Source organism: Morone saxatilis, unplaced genomic scaffold, assembly GCF_004916995.1.
Source record: "Morone saxatilis isolate NCDOM2014 unplaced genomic scaffold, NCSU_SB_2.0 Contig1, whole genome shotgun sequence".
NCBI lineage: Eukaryota > Metazoa > Chordata > Actinopteri > Moronidae > Morone > Morone saxatilis.
The window spans coordinates 7,676,782-7,703,194 of record NW_023339651.1 but is presented as its reverse complement, the minus strand read 5'-3'; the positions used below and the strand labels follow the sequence as shown (position 1 = coordinate 7,703,194).

Sequence of the window (26,413 nt, the reverse complement as noted above, 5' to 3'; positions counted from 1 at the left end):
GAGTTTTTACCAACTTGGCCATTTCTAGAAGAACTGTGTAGAACTGTAGGAAAACGATGTGACAACAGAACAATTTCAGAAACAATTCAAATGTTTTCTGAACCAAATCTATCTACCAAACCTAACTGATGACAATTAGATAAGAATGTCAAACAAAAAAACTGTAGACACAAAATGAGATCCTGGAAAATAATAGAAAGATGTCTGCCTCTACACCTCACATCTCAGGGGTTGTGAATCAAAATATAAAGTGTTCTATAAATCGTCACATGTTGCTACGTGATCCAGATCTGGACCAAAACATTTTCATTTTCATTGTCATTCCTCGGCCTGTAGAAACAACAGGCAAAAAAACAAAGAAATATTCAGAGAAAAGAACATAACATGATTGGTGGATATCATTTAAGAAAAAGAAATTGAATTAATTAAAATAAAACAGATAAAATGAAGAAATTAAATAAATTAAATTCAAAATCTATTTACATTATATAAATTATAAAACCTTTTACCACATATTCCTTGTGAATAACAATGGAAAACTGCTTTTTATAGTGAACAATTAATGTGATTCCCATAGAGATTCACAACTTGTGATGTAGATGCCACCTGTGCTGTGAATGGTTTGTCGGGACAAGCGAGTGTTTAATACAGTGATGGACTGCTGTTGTTATGACTCATACATTGTCTTGACTGTTCTGAACCTGCAGGTTTACCATCCACCCGTCATCAGGACTCATCTCCACGCAGCCCTGGACCACCCTGGACGCAGAGGTCAGGTCTAAATACAACTTTTACGTCAAGGCTGAAGATTCAGAGGGGAAGTACAGCTTGGCTGAAGCCTTTGTCACCGTCCTCGACATGAATGACCACCCTCCAGAATTTGATGAAAAACTCCTGGAAAAGACCATGATTATTGGTACACCTGTCAGAGTAGAGGTATATAATGTTCAATGTTTTCCCCCATTGTTTTAAGAAATATATTTTTAAATAATTAAATGAAAAGACTTCCTGTTTTTGGCATTTAGAGTACAATTGTAAACAACAGTTTAGGAAATTTAGGAAAAAACATTTTTAACGTTTTATATCTTCATTAGGAACAATTGTTCTCTGGGTTAGTGCCACAGACAGTGTACGGCAGATACAAATACAAATAATAATCAGTGTATTGTATAGTGTAACATGCCATAATTGTAATGTGAAATATAGACAATGAAGACAACACACCATTTAATTTACAAAGCAAATATTAGTTGGTAGTCCAGTATGCAGGTTATTAAAATGATAAAGATATGCAACCTTTTTATCTTATTCTGCTACTTTCTACAGGCAGTGGATGAAGATGCAGAGTCTCCAAACAATGTCATTGAGTACTCCATCATGACAGCCGATCCTGACAATGCATTTGATATCAACGCCGACACTGGGGAGATCAAGCTGAAGCCGTACATCAAGTCCATGGAGATTGTGCAGAACATCACCAAGCAGAAGGACTGCAAGTGGTCTCTGGTGGTCCAAGCCAGGGACAGAGGCTCTCCATCCTTCAGCACGACAACCGTGGTCAATATCGATATCACCGAGGCGGTAAGACCTGCTATATCTTGCAGCATGCTCGCAGTGCTTTTCTATTCCAAGCCTGAGCTTTAGGCTGCACAAGCTGTAGATTTAAGCTGTTAGACATATGGTAAAAGGCATTGTTGTCATGCTACACGGCTGCTAGTTCAACATCCTTGTTTCAGCCAGTCACATTTCATTGCCCTCATCTTCTTCAAAGGATAATGCTGGTCCTTTTTATGCCTTTATTATCATCGACAAGTCCCACAAAGACACTAACACCAATGATGAATTTATCATAGATCTGTTTATCACAGATCAGAGCTATAATGAGAACAGTTCTTGCGTTGCCAGGTTGTGAAAAATACCCTTGGAAAACCTGGTTTCAACTTATTTGAATTTCTCTATAAAAGTTAAAGTTTTGGAGAAAAAAGAAAACATCCATATGTATTATTTAAAGAGTTTCACTCAAGAAAACAACCAGTGTGTATTGCTACATTCTGATTGGTGCCTAGGAAAATACCTTGTGTTAAATAACCAAACAGAACCGAAAATTGTGTTGTTTTTAAGTTGGACCACATTGCTCACGTTAAGAAACTGATTGAGAAAATAGGTTTCATGGGGCCTTTAACTTTTCGGTTTCATAATAATGCAGTTAGAATTGTTTGTTTGTAATAAATATTCATCAGTTTTTCAGTTTCTAATAGTCATCTAGTTTGCTGCTATTAATTAATGAGTTAATAAGTCATTGATAAAGAGTTTCTAATCCATCAAGACTGTAATTTGGCAACCAAAAGGTTATTCTTATTAATGGCTTATAACTGATCTATAAAACATTAGTAAAGAATTTATTAACCACACAAAAATACATTACCAAAAAAAAAAACATACAAACCCTTTATAAATTATGCTTTATAAGAAAATCATACTCTCAGAGGAATAAGCCTGTGGCTACACAGATAATACTTTACTACGTTATTTACTTTATACTGTTTTTTGTTTTTTCAGTAAATTTGAAGAGCAGCATAATCCTTTAAAAGTCTTCAGTCATTGACATTAAACCATATTCTTTTGATTTTCTATGTCTTCACCATGTATTCATTCCTTCACACTACATGATGAGATGACTCCGTGTTTTTGGTGTTGTTTCTGTCTTGTGTATCGTGCATTGCAGGTCAAAGGTCGAATTATTTCATACTTCATGGGCCTCAGCAAGCGTCCGCTGACTGTTTTTGGAATTTTTCTCAGCATTGTTACTTCCCTCATTTTACTTACAATCTGCATATCCACAATCCTGTACTGCAACGCAGTGAAAAAGTCCAGAATCAACCCTGAGAGTAACTATATTAAAGTGGTCCGCAGAATCAAGTGAGAAATATTTGAATCCCTGTACATTATTCATTCATAACCTGTAAAAAGGTATCTATTTTTTACTGGTTAGCGATTGTCTGTAAAAGAGTCCTGGAGCACACTAGAAGGAATATTATAACAATATAATAGAAGTTTTTTTCTATTTTTCTTTTTCCATTTTTTATTGGAAAACATGCAATATTTTTCTAATAATGTACTTAGACTTTTTACACCACCACCAAAACCCCATCTTTGATCATCTAAAATACTTTTATTCCTAGAGCATGATGGAGCCTTTTACATTGGATTTAAACCTGGATTTGCTCACGTAATCTCCATTTTTCTCACACAAACATGCACTTCACTCCATTTTGGTCTCATCGTTCTTGTTCAACCCTCATCATGCCAAAGAGAAATCCTAATGCACCGCACTGCCAGACGCATTCCCAACAACTAGTGTTGTGCATAGTTCTTAGCTTTGCATCAGCAGTCCTGTACTGTAGGACAGAGGAAGACGGATGACAGAGTGTGAGTGTGAGTGTCACATTGTTGGTAGATATGTTGTTTGGGCCTCCTCTGTCAGTGCTTTGCGCATTCATCTCTCATGCTTGCATGCTTTGAACAAATGCTGCGTTAAGGCTTAGATTCAGCCCTTTGGACTTGATTTAAACTATTTTATTTGTGCTCTTTTACAGACTCCTCTCAAGGGGCCTATGGCGGCCTTTTTATTGAAAAGTAGGGACAATCCTATGAAAGCTCTAGCCATGGTCACTGTTATTATTAGCGTATTGGTAGGGGTGACAGTCTTGATCTCTACGGCTCTGTACATGCGTAACTCAAAGTCAAACAGGATCATGCCGGCACGTCGCATCATTAAGAGGCGACCCAGGGACCAGCCGCCCTGGACCTTTAGGATGCCCACTATTACATTCAACGACCCTGCAGAAAAGTTCCTCATCGACAACCCAGAGAGTGGCAGGCAGCGGACCAGCAGCCCTCGGCCAAAGCCTCCACCCCCCAGCGCTCCTAGTCTACCCCCTCCACCCCCGTCTAACACACGCCCCAGTGAGAGGCCCCGTGCTGTCCCAACAATATCTGGCGCGCTGGCCTCCAAAGGCTCCAAGAAAGCTAAATCTAGTCGCCGCAAAGAGGGAAATATGAGCTCTGCTTTAGTGTCAGAGCTAAAAATGAAGCTGGAGCAGAAAATCATTGAGAGCAACCAAGGTTATTATTAAATCTGTCACACAAACATCTTGTTTGAGATTCCCCGGTCCATTCTTTGACGGCTCATCTACTGTCCAAGAGTTGTCACCTGAGCTTCATGTGATGATCTGGTAGGATGGGCCTGCCTTTAGATTATACATAAGTAAACGGTATGAGGGGTATAACACGAAGGTTTACAGATATTTATGTCTTAAGATGATATATTAAACAAGTGGGCTTCACTGCATCCTCGGTTGACCCAGCTTAGGTAAAGAGAGGAGAGAGCTCTACTCTGTCACTGGTGCAGTCGGAGATAATTCCCACACTGCCATCTTGAGGAAGATTACATCATCTTAACAGTAAGAAGCACCACTGTAAATTGTCTAGAGAGATGGTTACTAAGACTTACTGTGTATACATAAGTTACATAACTTCCTGAAAAGTGTAATGTTCACGACCTTGTAATGTTTTCAACACAAAGCTAGGATTTCACCCAATAAATCCTACTAAAAAAATATTTCTTCTTGCTCACTGGAGCATGCAGCTGAATGACATGGTGATGAAAAACAACACTGCTTAAGTGCTAAAGGACCTGTGTGTTAATATTTTTACTGTGTTACATCAGCCGCTTGAAAGCTGACAAGTTGCTCTTTTGTATGATTACAATGTGCCACTGTAGGTTTTCACAGTAACATGAGCAAACAGAGTTGCTTTTATTTATTTGAGTGTGTAATTCTAGAAAATGCTTTTATATAAATAACATGGATCCATTTTAAATGTACAGCATTATATTATTTTCATTCTTTTTCAGTATACATATATGACAAGATATGAACATTTCCAAGTTGTATCTTGCAGCAGTAAATAACAAAGTACAAATTAAACCATCTAACACCACTAGTCAGACATTGTTGGTACAAATTCTTAGTCATATGCTTAAGATTTTCAAGTACAGATCAGTATGTATATAACTTGCTTGGACATTTCCTTTATAGATATAGAGTCTGTGTCGAACTTTTAGAGTCCACACACACGTTACTTTCCATGTTACTCTTCAATGCCTTCAAATGTAGGCAAATAAAATTTGAGTAATTTAATTGCTGTAATACATATCTTGTATCTGACTATATCTTAACTTATAACTATCTTAAATAAGTTGAGGTAAACTATATATCTTAACTATAAATTACACTTGCCTGGTCCTTCGAAGTAACATATTTGTACCGTCTTTGTACTGTCTTGATTTTGAATAAATATTTGAAAATAATTTGGTCTGTTCTCCATTTTGTCCAGAGGCTAATATTAGGTCAATTTGAAATTGATATGTGTTATGTGGTGGAAACTAATAACTATAAAGTAAGTACATTTACTCAAGTACCGTACTTAAGTACAATTTTGAGGTATTTATGCTTTACTTGAATATTTGTAATTTATGTTACTTTGTACTTCTCATCCACTACATTTGAAAGGGGAAATATTGAATTTCCTAAATTATTTCCTAATTATTCAATGTTCCTACCCAGTTAAACTACCTGGAGTAAACTACCTAACTGTATATTAAGTAGTTAAAAACAGCTCCATCTCGGCCAGCAGAAAATGCTGTTTACATTTTGCAGATAACATGTACTTTTACTTAAATATGATTGTACTTCTTCCACCACTGAAGAAAAAAACCTTACTTATTCATATATTTTATATATTTAACGATAATAAACACCTTTTCATTTATCTGTTAAAAAATCTAAAATTATACAATATTAATGGATGCAGTGACTCCACTGTCAGTGTGAACTGACTAAACATATTTTTTTTTAACACAAAGTCAGATTTTTATCAGATTCAAGAATATGTTTAAGTGTTATGTTCACATTTGCCTGCACAACTGACAGTGAGCTCAGAACTGTCATTAAATGGAAATATCATGTCCTGCTGACTAGGATTCGGATAGAAAATCACTTTAATCTGCTTACGAGTGTATGTATAAATGCACGGGAAAACGCTGCTTATGTAACAAATCCTCTGAGTGATTGTGCTAAAAAATCAGAGTATGTCTTAGCATTCGTCTTTGACTCCCCTTTAATCCACATCAAACATAATTTTATTCCATTACAAGACAGCAAAGCTGCATCTGTAAAAAGAAAAAACAATAAAAACCAAAACATTTTTTTCCAACATAAAATGGATTAAAATCTCCTGAACCACGAACCAACAAACAATTCACTTGATTATAATGTAGTTTTCTTATAACAATAAAAACATGCAAAACATAAAAAAAAATAACAGATCCAAAGAAATATCAAATGCATTTTAGCAAAAACGTGTTTTTACATGTATATAAACAGATTATAAGAAACTCTCCTTATAATAAGGAAGAAAGGCATCTCCACTTGGAGCTGATAGCTTAAGATATATATTTACAGGATGACTATATACTCAAAATAGCCTTGGTTTGTGCCTCTCATGTATTCATATTAAATTTGAGTCACAGAGCTATAGTACAATAAACTTTTCTAAAAATAAATACCCCAGGATCATTTAACAAAATGTATTGTTGCTCTGAAGGTATTTCCAGGATGAAAAAATATTCTATTTGCTGTACTATTATTACTCTTAATCCAAACAAAGATGGTGGCCGGAAATTATATCTGTCCTTGCTCAATGTGTACAATGAACCCAATTTAAAAAAATGTTATTATCACGTATGTATTGATATTACTTAAACAATGGAGTTATTATTGTGCAGCAGATATAGTATTTTTTCATCCAGGTGGTTATATACCTTCATAACAGCGATACATTTTGTTTAATGACCATCAGGTTTTCGGGTATTTATTTTTTAAAAGATTGGACACTAAGCACTGTGACCGTAACGTAATTATAATACATGACAAGCCCAAGCTGAGTCTACACTCAAAACTGAAATTATTTACAAATACACAAGTATGTACATTTCTTGACATTGATGCTAGTACAAATAAGCGGCACTTCCTCCTTTGCTCCTATCCTCTGACTTTCGCCTCTTTTTCGGCTTTTCCTCCGAGTCCCTGTACAGGTCTTCATCACTGGCCGCCTGCAGGCTGTCAAAGGTGCCCTGCCTCTCCGACCCCTGCAGGTTCTCTCCGTGCAGCCTGCGCTTCTTCCATAGATCTATGCACCGATCCACACAGTTGAACTTGGCCTCGGTGGTGCAGGCGTACATGCCGGCCGGCACTGCCAGCACCATGGCGCACACAATGACGATAATGTGAATGAGTCTCTCTCTTTGCTCCAGCTCACTGATGTCACTTCCCGTCACAAACACGATGCACTGGCCTTCCCTTGGCGGATGGTTCTTCAGGGTCACACACACCTCGTATTTGGTGACAGGAAGCAGGTCGCTGACAGAGTAGCTGTTGATGCCAGGACCAATGTAGATCATTTCCTTTTTCGGTGAATCGTATTTGCCAAAGTGGATGGTGAACCAGGTTTCTGCTGGGTTGTCCGTTGCTGCATTCCATTCCAGGGTGATACCATAAACTGTCTGCTTAGCGATGCGGATGTCAATGTAGGTGTTCTCATTGGATGACAACATGGGGACAGGTGGATGGAGAGGAGCAGAGGAGTTTGAGGAGCTGATGTTAACCGTGATGCTAACAGAAGAGTTGCTAATGAAGTTGTTGGCCATGCAGGTGTAGATTCCTCGGTCTGCCAGATGAAGAGAAGGGATCACCAGCTGGGAGGTGAAGGTCTCCTCATCTATTTGAGTCTCTGTAGCTGCAAGGAGAACACGGGGTCAGCATATTGCATTAAAATTGGAAGCTTGTTTACATCTGATAAAGCCATGGTAAGAGAACCGTAAAAAGGTTATTGTTCCTGTATATTTCATAAAGCAGATGCAGCCTGAAAGTTCAACATATACCACAATAAGTGCTCCCAGAGCAGGTTCACAACAGTTTAATGGATGGTAGTAATAAAAAAAATCTTACCAGCAAATCCTCTTATAATCTTCAGACTGTACATCCACTGAATGGTTGGGCCTGGCCTGGCCTTGACTAAGCATGTGAGTGTTGCATTTGCTCCGAGAGGTAAAGTGATGTTAGTAGCTGGGGCAGAGGCCACTGGCTTCATGCATGTTTTTAACTGGATCTCGTGGAAAAACTTGTCAGCTTTGGAGGCGGGGCCCACACACATCAAATAAGAGTTCATCAGAATGATGGGAGGGCTGACCGCCCGGATGAATTCAACGAAGCCTTTGAGGCGGCAATCGCACAACCAGGGGTTGTCATGCAGCGCCAGAACCACATTGGAGACCAACCCTTCTTTCCCCCACACTTTCTCTGCTGTTTGGTAAAGAGGCCAATTTATGAAGACATCTTTTGATATGACACTAAGCTGATTGAAGGATAAATCTAAGTAGGTCAGTGCAGGTAAGTGTCTCAGTGCGTGTTCAGGCAGGACGTTCAGTCGATTGTGCTTCAGGTCCAAAATCTTCAGTTTTGGTGTGTTCTGAAACGCCGTCCATGGTACTGAAGTAAGCTTGTTCCCTTGTAGCCTGAGCTCAGTCAGGTTGGCCAGCCCCTCCAGGCTTTTGATGTTCATGAGGGTGATCTCATTGAAATTCAGCCAGAGGAACTCCAAGGCACTAACGTTAGAGAAAGATCCTCGTGGTAACTCAGTCAGGTGACAGTTTTCAATTCGGATTTTAGTGAAATCATGTGGGATGTCCTCTGGGATTTGTTCCATGGGGATTTCCATACAAAGTAAAGACCTAAAATGGTAAGACAAGATATATTTAGACACGAGAAACTAATGGCAAGTGTATATTTTATCTTCACAGCTACTCATGTACATGCACCATTTGCACAAATGTATCAGTTGTGTCTGTCTGTAGGTTTTAGAGCCTTTTGGTTTGCAGGATGCATTTAAAACAAGACGTGTTGTTTAAAACAGGGTTATGGCTAACACATAACCTACTTTTAAGAGTTTGCATAGTTTCAGTGGTCACTTACCTTCCCATGTTCTCATCTGTGCAGGAGCAACCAATCAGACAAGTTGATGATCCAGGGGTGATGAGATAAAATACCAAAGTGATACATAATGTGGCACAAAAGGCATCCATATTCTTGGAGGAGTTTGTGAAATAGGCCTGTGAGGGCAGGACGTGTCCATGGGCTGTGTGGAAGAAAGCCTATTACATTAATCTTGTTTGACGTAACACTTAAGATGCCAAGTGACATGTGAGACACTCATAGGTGAGGTGTATTTATAGCAATGGTCCACTTTGTCTAGAAAACATTGTCCGATCCCCTCAAAAGCATAAAAACACTCACCACAAATGTTGCTCGAACAGGATTAAGTGAGTTCAATGATTGTGTTGTAGTTCTACTTTCAGGTATGACCCCCAACTGCTCTGCTGCATTAGTCTAATTAAATTTATTTGTCCCCCACCAAAGCACAGACATTGACATGACAGGAGTCCCATCTGTAAGTGGGCCGGAGCCCGTCGGGCTTAGCAGCACAGAGAGGGAGGGCTGCAGAGAGACAGAGAGACAGATGTCTGGAGAGGACTGTAATCTGACCTCAATAATCTGAACACTGGTTGTCTCACAGGTTGCTAAAGACCGAATCAGCAATAAAGCAAGTGTGAAAACCGACAACATCTACAGCACTGTAGATTCAATCTTGTCCTTGAATGCCCAAGCATTTTATAGGCGTACATCCTTTAACGAGCAAAGAGATAAATCTGATGTCTGCTAATGAAGGCAATCTCCTGGTCATCGTACAAGTTTTAAATTGAGGATATAGATACTTTTAATTCCTTGGTAGTTTGCTTGTTTGGCAAACATTTGTCAAATTGACAACTGTTTAATAAATACTTTTTAATTACTTTAGTTTCGTCTAGGCTACCTAGATACTAGATACTACGCCTATTTTTCCTGCAGAAAAAAGCAAACTGCCCTTAAGTTGATTTAGCATTTTTACTGACTGAAATATTTGAGGAGAGTTGAATTATGTCACCAAAGTATTACTGATTCTCCGAGGAAGATGCTAGCTGCGCTGTGAGAGGTTCTTTGAGCTAAAGGCTAACATGTTCACAACAGTGATGCTAATATGCATGTTTAGCTGGTATAATGTTTACCATCTTAGTGCATTAGCATACTAACATTTGTGCACATGTGCAGCAGAGGCTGATGGGAATGTAAAAGTCTGGAAAAATCTAAATTTTGAGCTGATGATGGGGCTAGATGAAGCAGTTATCACAATTCACACTGAGGAACACATGAATGTCTGTACCTCCGCTAGCATGGCGAACATAACAGGCTAAATTTCTGCTTCAGTCAAGATGAATATTGATGATATAAGAAAAAAGCTTGAGAACATATAAATATAAAAAATATTTAATTTTTATACAGTACATTCATACATACACATATATTTTAGGTCACAAATATTTACACATTATAAAATGTACAGTATTTTAGGTTTTCGACCCAACAGTAAACCTGGCACATTAACATCATACTGACATACAAAACACACTAATAACTGCTGGTTGACCTAAATACTTTAAATAAAGATTTTAACACAACGCAGAGGTTAAATCTTGGGGGAAATAAAATTGTCAGGGATTTATACAGTTTAGGGCAACATTTCAAGACATTTTCCTCTGCAAAACATAACCTTTAAAAGTGCATGATGAATTAAATAAAAAAAAAGTTATTTTTACACATTTACACCAAATGTAAATATTTAAACCATGTCACTGTGTATATTTTCCCTTTTTTGCTGTCCACCAAATGAATGGTGGTTTTTATTCCCACAAGGCTGTAAAACAATGTCATACATCAAATGCTGCCAGAGCTACCAGTGTTCTCTGAAGACCCCCAAAAGAGGATAATTTGAGTCTCTGAGCACAGTGGTTTATCTACAGTATTCACATCGCAGGCCGTGAGAAACAAAGTGCATCCTCTGCAGGTTGTGGCATAATTGGTTTTAGCAGAAGTACTCGTTAGGTGGCCCCTCAGTCCTGGCTGTGGCCTCTGAGTCAACACTAGACCTCGCTGACAGCAGCCTGTTAGATTCGTCAGGATTTAGCCTGGTCAAATACTCGCCTTCCATCCCTTTAGCTTTGGCCCCAGGGCCAAGGGTCTCAAACGTGACATACGAGTCCTGCATTTCCTTGGACTGCCCTCCCAGCAGTTTTTGGCAGCGCTTCTTTAGCGCCCCGCAGCACACTATCAGTGTCAGGGGGACAGCAATCACGCAAGCCACTGTTATTACCACCACATTAATGAGCTTCTGAGTGCCACTAGCACTGGCTGCTTCGTCTGTTGAGAAGATTACACACTGCTCCTTTTTCGGGATCAGGCCTTTGACGCACACACATGCAATATACTTTGTCTTTGGCACAAGGCCATCAATGGTGATCCGGTTCTTTCCAGCACCTACATTGATCCGACGCATGTCTCTTTCACCAAATATAGCATACAGGACACTGAATTCTGTGGTGTTTGTGGCTGTAGGGGCTCGCCAGTTCAGAGAGACAGTATGGTCAGTGTCACCAATCACTTTCACAGAACGTACCACCCTTTTCTCTGGAGCTTGCTGTAAGGATGAGGCATTGGCGGCTAAGTTGCTCAGAGCATCCCGCTCCAACTCCTCCGTCCTTTGAGGGTCTGTCGCCTTGCCTTGTCCCTGAGAAGCATCGTCAGAGATGCTGTAGCTCTCAATCTCATACTTTCCAGTCACACCTTTGCCATTGACAGGTTCAATGATGGGCTGGGCTGCTGCTGTGGTGGTTGGTGGAGGAACATATCTGGCAATAAGTTTCTCCTGGTATGCCGCTCTTCCAATGCCACCAGTTTTCTTTCCTCTGGTTCTCTTTGAAACACCACCGCCTGCTTCCTCTGACCGAAAGGAATCTGTGATCACCAAAGAGATGATGGCATCTGCAGTGCCCACGAAGTTGGTTGCTTTGCACACGTATTTCCCAGAATCTCGGTAGGAGACTGCAGGCACGCTCAGAATCGACCAAATGATGCCCTCCTTTGAAATCTCTTCCTGAACTGAAAATTAAAAAAAAGGAGGCATCCACAAAGTTAAGCAGATTGACACAGATAGAATAACTTTAATCTCATTGAGACTTGGACAGAAATAGATATGGTTCTAATCTAAGCACATCTGACATGAGTTCAGCCGAACTCACCGGTGCCGTTCATTTTCTTGCCATCAGCGCGGCTCCAGGACAACTCGGGAATGGGGACTCCCACTGTGCCACAGCGTAGCAGGACGTTGTTGCCCAGTGAGCTTCGTACACGAGCCACAGCTGTGTGCACCCGAGGGCCCTGGCACCTCTGCAGCTCCGCTTCAGTGAAAAGAACCCCTGACAAGCTCTCCGGATCAGCGCACCTCAGCCTGGTGTCGATGAGAGCCACGGAGGATGACGGGGACTTCTGAAACTGGACCAGATCGTGCAGCCGGCAGTCACACAGCCACGGGTTGTCATGGAGACCTGCAGAGGAAACCAAGCATGACAAAGTGCTGTCAGTTAAGAGAAAAAAATAAATAAATTCCTACTCTGTACCCTCATGTTACTAACATCCAGTTAATTTTCCTTTACCTAACACGTCATCGTTATTTTAAGTGTGGCTGTGAGTTAAAATAAACAGAATTAGTGTGACAACTTTGACACACAATAACTATAATTAAACTGATCCTAACTCAGCTTTTAATGCTTTTGGTGTCAAAGAAGTGGTCGTCATGCAAGGCAGATTAAAAAGAATACATTCCGGTATCCTAATATGTCACAGCTTGATCCTCACCGAGAATTAGTTTGGAGGAATCAGTATCCTGGGATGGCTTCACACTCAGCCACATTGTGAGAACGTCAGCGGGAACGGTTGTCAGACTGTTGCTGGATAAGTCCAGATAGGTGATGTTCTTTATGTACATGGTGGCATCGGCAGGGATGGTGGAGATCTTGTTGTTGTGTAAGTCGAGGAGCCTCAGGTTTGGCATATCAGTCAGAGACTCCCAGGGGAAGGAGGTGAGGGCGTTTCCGTCCAGCCTGAGCTCATCCAGGTTGTAAAGACCCCGGAAACTGTCGACATTCAGCGAATTCAGTGAATTGAAAGACATCCACAGAAACTCCAGGTTGTTGAGGTAGTGGAAGTTGTCGGTTGAAATCCGTGTGATAGCTGTCTTTTCAATGCGCAGCTTTGATGTGTCAACGGGGAAATTTGGAGGAATCAGAGTGATCTCTGGGTCATTGCAAAGTACACTCCTGCAAGAGAAAATATAAATAAAAATATAAGAATTTTTTTTTTATATATATATATATATATATATATTTAGATTTATGTGACATTTTAGAGGAACATTATTTAAGCTACTTTCAAATTGTAGGGGGTTTGTACAGTGGGTTTAATAACAAACTAAATATATTTTCTGCCTCCATTTTACATATAGATAGAACAATATAGTTCACAATGTATTTGAGAACAACGTAGTAACCTATTGTTCAGTAACAAGAAAAGGAGATTATAGGGCAACTCCAAGTTAATCCTCCACTATACTGAGTGACTGAATAGAATAAAGCTGAAAATATACCTTGCACGCAAGAAAAATAAAAATTAAACACATGCAATGAGAATAAAATTCAAACAATAAAATGTGAATATTTACCTTGCTTTTGATCCATCGCTTAATTTGTGGAAGAAGCAGCTGCATTGTGCAGGACATGAACTGCTCAGCAGAGGAAGAAAAACTAAAGCCAAACAAAAAGCTGCAGTAAAATGTCGACTCATTTTTTCTCCTGCAAACTAATAACCCGCTATGCAGCTAAACTACAATAAAAACAAACAAGCGCTACAGCTCAGTCTAACGGGGCATCGGATGCATCGTGGTGTGCAGGCTCACAGCTCTATACTGCTCCGACTGGTCGGAATCCCGAGATAAAAAGGATAGGCAGGGATTAGTGAAGGACTTGGGTTATTTTCATTCACACGATTAGGCTATTGCTTCCTGGACGCTGATAGGCTGCATAGTTTTCACTTTCATTCCCAGAATACTTCCCAATAGTTGATTGGACGGTTAATTATGGATGCAACAAACTGTACAGCATTGGAGTCTGCAGGTATAAAAGCCTAAAATCTACCTACAATAATTATGAATATTTGAAACGTTAAAAAAAACAGTTTCATGTAGAAAGATTTTTAAATGAAGAATTCTTTGACAGTTTTGTTTTTAATGCTTTATTTTATTTTTTATTTTTTTTATGTTGTCAATGTTGTCCTGTCAAGTAATATCATAAACTGTCAAATATTGGAGTAAACCCTAAGAGTGATAGGCCTCCTACCCAAAAGTCACCAAAAACAAACTTAATTTTATATTTTATTTTATTTTTTTAATTTAATCTCTTACATTCGCCTGTCCTTAAATTATAGTAGTTTTTTTTATTTAGTCTATGAACTGTAACACATTGACAAACCAGTTTGAATGATGGGAAGAATATATACACAAATCACCACTAGAGGGCAGTGTGGAGCTCTTACCTTCTTTTATTAGATCCAAACATGAGCCTTGACAACACTTTATAACTCTTTTTAAAAATGTTTCATTCACTTGAGATTAAACATTTCCTGATCATATAAACACAAGTGGTGTAACTAAGTACATTCACTCAAGTACTGCTCTTAGGTGCAGTACTTCTATTGCAACAGTATATAAAGTACTTCAAATTAACTCCACTTCAACCAGTTGTAACATCAAAGTGATACAAACACTAATGCATCTCTAATTATAATTCAGTTAAATATATTATTCTTATATAAATGTGACATTTTGCAAAATGACTTTATTTTTTACTTATTTTGATGCTTTTACATTTGTAAGATTTTGAATGCAGGACTTTTACTTGTAAAGGATATTTTTACACATTTCCTTCGTAAATTCAAATATAACGAAGTATTTCTAAAACTGAGTTTTAGTTTTCAGTAGTAGCAGATTATGCTGATATTTCTTGTGTGTGACTGACACACTTTGTGGATGACAGACATGTTGTCACAGTTTCTGCAGATTTTTTACAGGTGCAGAGGTTTAAAGACACAGCTGTCTGGGATTTCAAATCCTTTAATCCACCCATCTATCTGTCTCTCATTAATACATCTTTGTTCTATTTCTTTCAGAAGGTTTGTCCTGAAAGAAATTGGCAGGACCTGGGACAATCCTCCAACCCTGCACCTGTCCCTACACTCCCTCTCCTATCTGACCTCAGTGGGAGGGGAAGGAGCTGATAAATTGCCTCAAGCTCCTACATTCAGAAATGTATTTGTAGTAAAAGTTCACTACAATCACCATATCTGGAAAAAGTCTAAGAAAACTTTAAAATGTTCATTCATGGAATACTCTGAAATATGTCAAAGGTGCTGAACAAGGCTGTTTTTTTTCATTCCTGCAGTATAAATAGAAATAGTCTAAATACTTTATAATACTTTTACAGGAATAAACAAAAAACATTTGTTTCAGTTATTCATCTTTGCTCTTGATCTTCAGAGTCTGTCGGTACAAATGCAATTTCCAACACTGAAACCTTTGTTTCATTGCAAAGCCAGCAGATTATGATGGTGTAATTAACTGTTGGCCAATACATTAATGTGCAATCACAGCAAGGGGGAAAGCATTGTGGGGGTAAAAAATTACAAACAGGGTATTCAGGTCAGTGACGGTCATGGGTTTGATTCCAATTTGAGTTTGAGATTTTGCATCCATCCTGATTTATTCTAGTAAGTGACAGAGAGCAGACATTTGAATGTTGTTGGGCTGAACATTCTTCAAATAATAACTATTTTCAAGTTTATTAAGTCATGTTAGTGCTCATTGCATTGTTTAACCTTTGATCAAAAACTGACATTGGCCTACCAATAAACCAGATGGTGCATAGTTCATACAACGCCTAAAACAAAGATTACAATTCATACCAGCTGATCAATCCACTACATTCATGTTCTAGACCGGTTCTTACTTCATCACACTGCTGCAGTAGATTAACAGATTACTATGTTTGCATTGTGAAATTGGCACTCTGCTGCTTTATGTTCCTGCATAACCTCACACTGCACCATCAGCTTGTGACCAACACTTCTATAGGCCTCCTGTTGGGATTTAAGGGGCCAGACAGACATTCTCGTATACAAATCAGATGCTCCAAATTCTCGATTTATCTGTCAAATAACAAAATTTCTGCTGCCACATTTGAAACTGAGTCACGTGTCAGCAGCAGATGCAGTGACAAACATCAATACTGCAGCTCTTTTTTTAGCTGAATATATGAGGAAGTCATTAACTGGATGGAATAATATGGGCAGTTTGAGAAAAAGGCTATTATAAGTCCATTGGGACACGTCATTACTTCATAGTTAATGAGTTTGTGGTAATCTATGAACAGATTAGTGGTGCAATCAGACTCTGCCCAAATGTTACATTTTAAAAGGTTCAGGCCGCCGCGACAGCCAAAGGTCACTTTTACGCTGTCCTCGTTTTTATATATTCACACTCACAGACTTACTTGACCTTTAACACTGAATGTGGCCAGTAAAACACAACCACTCAGTTATCTGAGAAGTGTGTGGTCCATGTAAAACAAGGGCTTGTGCAGTAATTTGTCAATTTAGCCCTTGAATGTGCAGCTAACAGTTAACTTAAGATGTTACAGTTTTCCAAGCACTATTGTCACTGCAGCTGAACTTGTTTCATCCAAAAACTTTATTGTCCATCACAAGGCAACAGAGATTTGTCTTTGACCTGGCTTGTAAGTGAAAGTATCAGAGTTGTAGAGGAAGAAGCAAAGTACAAATGTGCAGGTGCCAGAACGCACTGCTTGTTTATAAAGTGAGAGAGAGCTGTGAGATGTAATTGTAAAAGGGACCCTGTACAGGTGCCTCTGGGGCTTCTTGATTCTAAAGGTCCCCCAACCTTTAGATACTCTGCCTTTTACATACACAATCATACACAGTACAACACATAGTGAAATTTGTCCTCTGCATTACACCCATACAAAGTACCAGCAGTGGGCAGCCACTGTACAGCGCCAGGGGATCAACTCCAGATCTAAACCAGTGCCTTGGCTAGAGAAATTAACTTAATATATATAGTATACAAAATACAATTATACACATTTGTATATCCTGTATCCTGAGAACTCCCCTAAAGGAGTCCTGAGGAGGAGCAACAGAGGAGGGATCCGTCTTCCAGGGACAGACATGCAATAGATTACTCATTAGTTTCAGAGTTGTCAATGAGCAAACAAGCGCTATAGGAAAGTGAAACTGTTTTTTATAAAATTAAAAATAAAGCCAAATAACAACTGAATATAGTGATTGTTTTTACTAGTGCAGCATATTTAAGAGGTTAACAATTTGCTTTGTGGTGCAACTCGATCCAATAACATTGGCGGAAAAACAACATTTCCCATGTTTCCACTGTCTTCTCTTATCACTCACAACAACACAAACACCGCCAGCTGCACGCGTTGGGGAAAAGTTCATCTCAGCTTTCTTTCTACATTTATTCACACAAAATACCCCTCAGATAAGCCCCCCTAATCGACAAACTTCAGATCAGAGAGTTGCGCAAACTTTGGTCGATCGCAAACTTGCAGGGAGTTTGCTCGTTAGGACATTCTTCGAGGGATTGCAGAAGGGGTTTATTAAGATTAGTCCCCTTTTTTTGCTTTTTCACGTGAAAGAGCCTTTATAAGGCGTCATTTTGTTGTAGACGGTGGAGCGCTTCACAACAGGAAAAGGACTCTATTTTTATTTTTTTGTGTGCAAAAGTTGAATTTGTGCATTTCAACATGGCAGCGTATACATTACCGGAGGGATTCACGGAGTTTGATATGACTGCATTCGGCATAGCGCTTCTTGTTGCGGGTAAGTGGACTGAGCGCGCAGGAAGACATGTTGCTTCGAGGATTAAAGGGACAGTTCACTCTGAAACAGTGTGCTTAGATAATAAAAGCATCTGATGTTATTAAAAATACCAAACCAATCCAAATCCATTTTTATTTCCCTCAGTGATGTTTAGCCAGGTTTGTGAGTCTGTGAGGGCCTCCCTTCAGACAAAGCTTGGGAAAGGGGCGCCCCTCACCCCCTTTTACTTGCTTTTGCTCAATTCCTGGATGCCTGTGGGATCATGATTATGTTATTTTAACCCACTCTCAACAGCTGAGCCAAGATAGCCTAATATTTCTGTTTGACATAACTTCAGATTACATCAAATACATAAAAAGGTCTGTCTTAAGGCATTCATTAGTTTCTGACTCTGGGAAAGTGGGATAAAACAGTCAAATTCCCCCAAACAACTGTACCTCTAAACCATGTCTTTAACCAAATCACTCACATTTAGGCTATTATATTTTATCTTATTTTGATAACTAATGCAATATTTTATTTTACTTCCCTTAAAGGGACACTTCACCCATTTGCATTAGCTTTGTTATCGTTTAGAAACCCAGTCATATTTCTTGAATGGTCCGTGCACCATTCCCTCCATTTTTTCCCTAGAGACGGACTTCCTGCTTCCAGTGATGCAAAATGACGATTTTTACATCATTGGAAGCAGGAAGTGTGAGACTACAAACACTCTTTTCTCGGTCAAATAGGCACCAAATTCAAAATTTATGTTACATTTCGACTACATATATAACCCACTTTCAATAAAGATTAATGTTTCCACGGGTGAAATGCTTCTTTAACTAAGCCTCCCCTAACGCTGTTTGGAGCCCCCCCTAGAGGCACCTCCCACTTTGGAAACCTCCGGCCTACTCTAATCTCTATTTGCTGACTCTAAAGCTATGATTAAAAAAATAAATGTTAAAGGTTGTTTCAGGGCCTTTATGTTTCCAAACTTTGCTGTTTGGGGTACAATCAGGGATATGTCTGTGATAATAAATTAAGTGTGATACCAGAATTTAAAGGGACATTTCACTTCTTTTTTCCCCCTTTCAGGTATGCTTGGATTCTTTCTCAATGCCATCAGCATCGTGTCTTTCCTCACAGTGAAGGAGATGCGGAATCCCAGTAACTTCTTTGTGTTCAATCTCGCTGTGGCTGACATCAGTTTGAATATTAACGGACTCACAGCTGCATATGCAAGCTATCTCAGGTATAAAACAGACAAAAATTGAGTTATCTTCCTTCTACAAACCCTTTGTATATCATGGTGGGGGTAATAGATTTATTTCTGCAATCCAAAACAAAAAAGGCTCAGTAGTATTAAACAGTATTCAATATTAGCCAATAGTTACAAGCTAATTAAGCCTTTGGGTTTCATAATCCAGTCCACAATTCTGTGTGTAAAGGTCACACATTTCAAGCAAACCTGTTTAAGTTACCTAAGAGGATCTTAATTCAATTGTAGCAACACTCATATAAATGTTTAATGTCCTGTTTAAACCTCTTATATATTTTATTCAGTGGTTCCCAACCTGAACGCCAGTAGGGCTGGATTAACCCACTAGGAGGGCCCCTATTGACCCCCCTTGTTTCTCTTGTGCTCTGTGCATGGTGTATGTATTGTGTATGTATTAAGCACACATTTAGTTAGTATTTTAGTTAGTAACAATAAACTGGAATGACAAATGCCTTAAAACAAGATTTTAACTAAGAAAATGTGTCCTCAAGATCCACTGATATTGCAGGTATAAAAAATCCTTTTATTTCAGTTTATAATGTATTTTAGTGGTGCAGACTGTATTAATAAAATAAATTGCAACAATTACCACAGAGTAATTTCTACATACAATAGGAGTCTTAGGGCCCCCGGTATAGTAGTTTTCTTTGTAATCCAGCCTTGTTATTCAAAAGATAAATCTGTGAGGTTCTAAGACTATTAACAAGTTTATGTTTCTGACTTTTTTGGTGACACACTGGAGAGTTTTACCTCTCCAGGACGACAATCTGAGAAGGACGAATAACTCTTTGGTTTAACTACTATATGCAACCTGTAATGAATAGGCATTGCTTGGCTTTAAAGGGTCACATGGCAGAAAGGTTGTGATCCTTTAACTGACATATTTCTACAGTCATATTAAAACACTGCAACATTCTTTAGCATGCTGAAGTATGATTGAAGTTTCATTGTCTTTTCTAGAGTTTGGCCATTTGGTCAAGATGGATGTTCCTTTCACGCTTTTCAGGGGATGATTGCAGTCCTGGCGTCCATCAGTTTCATGGCTGCCATCGCTTGGGACAGATATCACCAATACTGCACCAGTGAGTACAACATGTCACCAGTACTGCACCAGTGAGTACAACATATCACCAGTACTGCACCAGGAAGTACAGTAAAGTTCAATTCACTGCCCATGAGGATCAACGTATAATAACTAATACTCCCTAAAAATTTGTTAAAATAAAATAAATAAAGTAATAAAACAATAGTAAGATGCTCCAACTCAACCCTTAAATCTGTGTTTAGGGTCTTTGAGCTCATTGTCTTGTTTGTCACGCAACTTTATTGTATCGGTCCACTCTCACCGCTCTCATAGTGTTGTTTCCAGACGCAAGCAGGTGTTTTCAACAAAAAACATCTGATAAACCCAATATACCTGCTCATAGCGACTAGCTGGTGAACATAGTGGGGCATTTATCAGCTTAAGAGCCAACCATTTACTTCAGGAGTTGGTGAAGACCAAAAACAGCTAAAAGGAGAGTAAATGTCAAACTTAATTTAATCAGGGGAAAACTGAATGTCAGATTCATTCACACCTGCTTATGTTTCTGGTTAAAAGCCGAAAAACTTTATCAAAACAAATACATAAAAAAAGATTTTATTAAAATGTTTTATTCTGAAGGACAGAAGCTCTTCTGGAGCACTACTCTGGTGATGAGTGGAATCATCTGGATTCTTTCCATCTTCTGGGCTGCTGTTCCTCTCATGGGATGGGGCGTCTATGACTTTGAGCCTATGAAGACTTGCTGCACGCTGGACTACACCAAAGGGGACAGGTATGGTTGTATAAATATAGTTGTTTTCATCACTATCAATTCATATGAAAATGTTTATAGTAATAAAATATAAGGATTATTTCTAATGACAAAAGAACATCTATACTAGGTATAATAAATTAAGCTATTTATCTCTTTTCAACAGGGACTATGTGACCTACATGCTCACTATAACGGTGCTCTACCTGATGTTCCCAGCTTTCACCATGGTGTCATGTTACGATGCCATCTATAAACACTTCAAGAAGGTCCATCAACACAGGGTAAATTTGCAGCAATAGTCTCAAAATCCCTTTTAAATGAACGCTCTTAGGCAGAGAAAATGTATTCTTATAGTTAACCTGAACTTAATGTCCCTATCTACAGACAGTATTTGGTTTGTTGATTCTAGCTACTGTAAAAACGACTCAATCTAAGGTAACGAAAACACGATTCCTATATTCAGGTGAATTATACACTAATGAAAACATAACCTATGAATATTATATTTTTGCCAAAAGAGCCTCCTAAACGTTACAAACTGGACCTTTAGGGAGATACCATCTGAACGGGGACGTTCTTTAAAAAGAATATGTAGCATAACTGACTTCAGTAAAGCCTATCAGACTGTAACTGAGTTTTTTCCATTTCCAGCTGAATATTGTTAATACTAAACCATCAGTTCTAAATCTGCTGCACTACATGTGTAATATCTACAGTGATCCAATGAACTTTGTTTTCTAGTTTAACACAAATGTGCCCTTGAGGGTACTGCTGATGTGCTGGGGCCCCTACGTCCTCATGTGTATCTACGCCTGCTTCGAGAACGTGAAGCTCGTATCTCCAAAACTAAGAATGGTAAGAACAGTTTGTGTGAAAACGCAGTCAAAATGATGAAAAAGGAAGGAAGTCATCTAATTGCTGACTTAGTTTAAAGGATAATTCCAGTCATTCCTATAAGTAATAATAACATTGTAATGTCCAAGTTAATTGCCAAGATCTGGGAATGCATTAATGTTGCTAAAAAGAAGTCCAATGATCATACTGGTCTTAAATAAAGCTCCAGGTGAGTGAAATTCTGTATGGAAGAAAAACTACAATTAAAGTGGTTTGGATAATCTGTTCCTATATCAGCAATTGCAATGTTTTCATAACCGATAGAAATGATGGAAGTAATACTCGTGTCTGCTCGCAGATCCTTCCAGTTGTGGCAAAGACAAATCCCATCTTCAACGCTCTCCTCTACTCATTTGGAAATGAGTTCTACCGAGGCGGCGTGTGGCACTTCCTCACCGGACAGAAGATTGTCGAGCCGGTTATTAAGAAGTCACATTAAAAGGAAACTCAATATTTTGTGGCAAAACTACCATTAGTCCTTATCATAGGTTCCTCACTGGTATGGTATTGTAAACACTGTTGAGCCATTTAGATTGTTGTAATATCACACGTGGACAGTAGCTAAAACTTCCTCACGCTGGATTTGTGTAAATTTACTAAATGTGTTGCAGGCAATTTATCAATTTTCAAATTATTGCATTCTTCTGCAGCAATTTGTATAACCTGCACGCCCCTTCGTCCGTGTTAGACCACTTACAATAAACACACTGTGTTGCTGCTCTTCTACTGTATGCTCCATTTGCTTTAAGGTGCTGAATAACTGAGCTGCTGTAAGTAAGACGCCTAATTTCGACAGTTGAACAGCATCCGGAGACGGCCTCTCATAAATACGGCTGTCTCAACCCTTTACTAAGCAGATCAGTCACAGTTGTTGACAGTTTGAGGTGATGTAACTTGTTAACTTAACTGTGTTAAGACTGTATTATGCAATTACACTATAGTCAACACCTGAAGTAAAGTGAATTTGTTCAAATTTCTGAGTAGCCTATTACTTTAAATACATAAACTGATAAATAAAGATAGTGTGGTGGATTAAAAAAAAAATCTTATTGCCTTACATTGTAGCTACCCATTAAAATTGAATTATGGTGTATTATTATTTTGACACTTGTTACATTAGAGTTATTCTAATAGGACAAGACAGACTCTGGCCTTCTCTGTATTTATATGCACATGCCAATATGCAGACACATTGTTGATTTAATTTAATTTATGTATCATTCTACAACATGGTTTTACAATTAAAGCTGTAGTCCCTTTATGCTGCACACAAAACAAAGAACTATTATTTATAGTGGAGTGTGGAGGACTCGAGGAGTCTCACAGCCTGAGGAAAGAAGCTGCTCTGCAGTCCGGTGGTACAGCAGTGGATACTTCTGTAGTGCTTGCCAGACTGCAGCAGGGTGTGTGCCACTGATGTTCTGGGCGGTTTTAATCATGCACCACGGAGAACTTCTGCCCTGGGCCATGCAAAATGCCAATTTGTGATGTTTGTAGCCAGGATGTTTTCTATTGCTCTTTTTGTAAAAGTTTTAAAAAACAAAAACTTGCACATGCATTTTACCTTATTATCAAACCCCTACATTTTTGTTTAATTTAGGTCAATTTTAGGAATGTAGAGGGAGTCATTCCTATGTAACCAGGGTCCTATGTTCTCCATATTTATATGGCACGTAATGGGAACATGCCAGGGTTCTATGTTCCTCAGTTCTAGGGTTACATAAACCCTGAGAACATAGATAATGTAGGTAGTAGGTAGGTTAAACGAGAGATATTTAAGGAATTTATTTCATGCTGACAGACTAGTCACGGCAGCCACGTCTAGTGCTACTGAAGTGTTACTTTGTGACAGCGAAAGCACAGACAAGAAATGACTGCAGCGTTCTGATCTCTGAGCTGCTAAATGCATAAACACCAGAAATAAGCCTCAGTGAGACAAAGTCTCTGTCACACTAACCTCAGAGGCGACTGACGTTCATGCCAGGTAGTCGTCAGCAGGTGAAATCCTCTCACTGTCTATGGCAGCCCGTCTTAATGGAGTCGGCCCTAATGAGCAGCAGTCACGCAGGTCAAGAACCAGAAATAGTCCAGTTGACTACATTAGAATAACAACACATTGTATTTAACTCTTGAATTGTAGTGTGTCAGTAAATCAAACCAACAGTGAAACTAAAAAATCATAAAGAAAACTTTATTAGCCTTGTGAGAAGCACAACAGCTCTGGGGATGCTAATGTCAGTCATTTGGTCTACCACTTTGGCCCAGATGGAAATATTTCAAAAACTACTGGATGCATTGCCGGGAAATTTTGTACAGACATTCAAGGTCCCCAGAGGATGAATCCTTTTGACTTTGGTGATCTCCTGACTTTTCTTCTGATTCTTCTTGTGGTTTTGATTTGGAAGTCTCAAGAACTATTGAATGGATTGCTATAATATTTGTTATGCACATTCATGTACTGTACAATGTACATGAACTGACCGCTTTTTTGTTGATCCCCTGACCTGTCATCTAGTGCCATCATCAGATCAAAATGCTATTTTTTTACTTGAGCAAATACCTGCAAAAGTAATGTAATTCCAATTAGCACTCTGTGTTACTGCTAATTAGCAAATTTTAGCATGCTAACAGGTTAAACTAAAATGGTAAACATGGTAAACAGCTAGCATGTTAACAAAATATTATAAACAAATGAATATGATATACTATTATAGATTAAGCTACTCAGTGGTATATAAAGTAAATAAAATGAGTTCCACTTTCACGTGCTGCAACATTAAAGTGATGAACACATAAATGCATCAATAAGTGTAATTGAATTATATAAATTATCCTGAAATACTGCAAAGTAAGTACTTTTACTTTTGTTACTTTAAGTATATTTTGATGCTAATACTAATGGCTGTAGTCTCTTAGTGTTTTTACAGTACATTACAAAAAAGGAGACCCATACATTTTGCTGAAATCTTTGTATGTTGTATTTTTGTGGTTATTATTTCTTCTTTTTAAAAGTCTGAAAAAGAAGCTGAAAGTAAGGGTAAACTTAAAAAATCCTAATCAGAAACTGACTGATGGGTGTTATGCAGCTGACTCTAACATTGGACTTCTTTCCAGCAACATGAACAAGCTCTTCTAATTAGCAGGTTTTAAATGTTAGACATTATCATGAAGGCCTACTTCCTCATAAATCGGGGTTCAGGGTTTTTCTCAGACTGGGGAATCCAACAGATTAGCATCAACTTCTTAGAAACAGTTGTCTATCTGACTGACAGCAGATTACAAGACAGTGTGTGTGTGTGTGTGGACTAGTGATCTAATTTGGTCAGACCTGTAGATAGAAGCAGCAATAATAGTAACAAGCAGACAGGAAGAAAGGAGGACAACTTGTCACAGACACATATAGTCTAACTGAGCTTTCTTCCAACACATTGTACAAATAACTAAATCTAACTACAACCCCTTTCACTCGGTAAAGTCAGGATTTAGATCACCATCCACCCACAAGGTGACGTGAAGGTGTTCCTGGTTGTGCTTAAATAGTAACAATAAAATATAATGCTAGTCACAGACAGATGGTGTAAAAAAGAAAAAGAAAAAAAACATCTGTCATGAAAAACACAAACAGCAGCCCACCACACATGGGTGCACATGTGACAGGTTCAGAGAGATTTAGTTAATCAGAGTCAGATTTTGGCCTTAAGAGCACCAGATCACCTGGGCCGTAGCCAGAAATATAGAAATACTGAGGTTGTGAGTTCCCTCGGTGCAACCCCAACTCACCAAAAAATCTTTGGTATCAGGTCAAAATATTGTCATACTTTTAAACATCTCAGCGCCAGTTGTCTCAATTATTCTCCTCTCTTCTTATCCCACTGTTGTTACACTAAAAGCTTTGGATGTCATCAATAAAGTGGTAGTCGTAGTTAACTCAAACTTCTGTGCAACATACAGTGCACTCTGTAAGGTTGATACAAGCTTTGGAGCCAGAAACCTAAACCACCAAACATGTCTGACTGTTTCCCCTTTTTTGTTTCATATTTTGTTCAACTGTCCAACTGTCTCTATATTTAATCCCTCTAACATGATGATGTAACAGTTGTTTCCAAGCCTTCTGCACACTGCTTGGAATATAACTCAGGTGTAGAAATATTGAAATAATAATAATATAATATGGATAATAATATTGTTTGTTTGTGTAAAATAGTCTAATTTAAAGAGGTTAAAATGAGCCTTAGATTCAACTTCGCCAGGTTGTTAAATCCCCCATATTCCTACAAAAAATACTGAGGACATGGATAAATGATGTAGCTCTGAAGAACAATAGAAAATAACATTACATTTATCATTCTAAACCTCATACAGTTGTAGATTTTGTAGTAAGCATACAATATAAATGTATTAACGGTAGCTGGATTAGATTTCAACAAAAATGCATAAGGATTTTTTAA

At 38.5% G+C, this 26,413-nt stretch overlaps 4 protein-coding genes across 5 annotated transcripts in view; 2 read left to right on the top strand and 2 right to left on the bottom strand.

The window, feature by feature from the left end:
• Window positions 1-5,182, top strand: part of LOC118332035 (cadherin-related family member 1) — a 13,034-nt gene extending 7,852 nt beyond the window's left edge. For both annotated transcript variants that reach the window (XM_035667168.1, XM_035667176.1), the window contains 3 exons: window positions 708-936; window positions 1,327-1,581; window positions 3,597-5,182. In XM_035667168.1, the coding sequence (XP_035523061.1) occupies window positions 708-936; window positions 1,327-1,581; window positions 3,597-4,136 (1,024 nt within the window). In that variant the 3' untranslated portion in view covers window positions 4,137-5,182. The remainder of the gene's footprint in view (window positions 1-707; window positions 937-1,326; window positions 1,582-3,596) is intronic.
• Window positions 5,183-6,486: 1,304 nt separating this feature from the next.
• On the bottom strand, window positions 6,487-9,127 carry LOC118333202 (leucine-rich repeat, immunoglobulin-like domain and transmembrane domain-containing protein 2). The gene is made up of 3 exons (XM_035668747.1): window positions 9,093-9,127; window positions 8,070-8,851; window positions 6,487-7,857 (listed from the first exon to the last, which is right to left on the bottom strand). Exons 1-3 carry the CDS (start codon window positions 9,098-9,100, stop codon window positions 7,070-7,072), a joined length of 1,578 nt encoding a protein of 525 aa, XP_035524640.1. The 5' UTR covers window positions 9,101-9,127; the 3' UTR covers window positions 6,487-7,069.
• Window positions 9,128-10,535: 1,408 nt separating this feature from the next.
• On the bottom strand, window positions 10,536-14,095 carry lrit1b (leucine-rich repeat, immunoglobulin-like and transmembrane domains 1b). Its single transcript, XM_035667210.1, has 4 exons — window positions 13,768-14,095; window positions 12,906-13,366; window positions 12,290-12,595; window positions 10,536-12,149 (listed from the first exon to the last, which is right to left on the bottom strand). Exons 1-4 carry the CDS (start codon window positions 13,887-13,889, stop codon window positions 11,077-11,079), a joined length of 1,962 nt encoding a protein of 653 aa, XP_035523103.1. The 5' UTR covers window positions 13,890-14,095; the 3' UTR covers window positions 10,536-11,076.
• Window positions 14,096-17,506: 3,411 nt separating this feature from the next.
• Window positions 17,507-23,033, top strand: rgrb (retinal G protein coupled receptor b). The gene is made up of 7 exons (XM_035660064.1): window positions 17,507-18,011; window positions 19,089-19,245; window positions 20,233-20,354; window positions 20,936-21,089; window positions 21,235-21,352; window positions 21,813-21,926; window positions 22,264-23,033. Exons 1-7 carry the CDS (start codon window positions 17,936-17,938, stop codon window positions 22,402-22,404), a joined length of 882 nt encoding a protein of 293 aa, XP_035515957.1. The 5' UTR covers window positions 17,507-17,935; the 3' UTR covers window positions 22,405-23,033.
• The last annotated feature ends 3,380 nt before the right edge of the window (window positions 23,034-26,413 follow it).

What these genes read in the sequence shown, in the direction of transcription:
- LOC118333202 (XM_035668747.1), bottom strand. An exon ending in GATTATAAGAGGATTTGCTG is followed by an intron (nt 7,858 to 8,069) that starts GTAAGATTTTTT and finishes TTCTCCTTGCAG; the next exon opens with CTACAGAGACTCAAATAGAT.
- lrit1b (XM_035667210.1), bottom strand. Translation starts at nt 13,889, where the DNA reads ATGAGTCGACATTTTACTGCAGCTTTTTGTTTGGCTTTAGTTTTTCTT. An exon ending in AGCGATGGATCAAAAGCAAG is followed by an intron (nt 13,367 to 13,767) that starts GTAAATATTCAC and finishes TTTCTCTTGCAG; the next exon opens with GAGTGTACTTTGCAATGACC. An exon ending in CAAGAAAATGAACGGCACCG is followed by an intron (nt 12,150 to 12,289) that starts GTGAGTTCGGCT and finishes TTTAATTTTCAG; the next exon opens with TTCAGGAAGAGATTTCAAAG.
- rgrb (XM_035660064.1), top strand. Translation starts at nt 17,936, where the DNA reads ATGGCAGCGTATACATTACCGGAGGGATTCACGGAGTTTGATATGACT. An exon ending in CATAGCGCTTCTTGTTGCGG is followed by an intron (nt 18,012 to 19,088) that starts GTAAGTGGACTG and finishes TCCCCCTTTCAG; the next exon opens with GTATGCTTGGATTCTTTCTC. An exon ending in TATCTCCAAAACTAAGAATG is followed by an intron (nt 21,927 to 22,263) that starts GTAAGAACAGTT and finishes GTCTGCTCGCAG; the next exon opens with ATCCTTCCAGTTGTGGCAAA.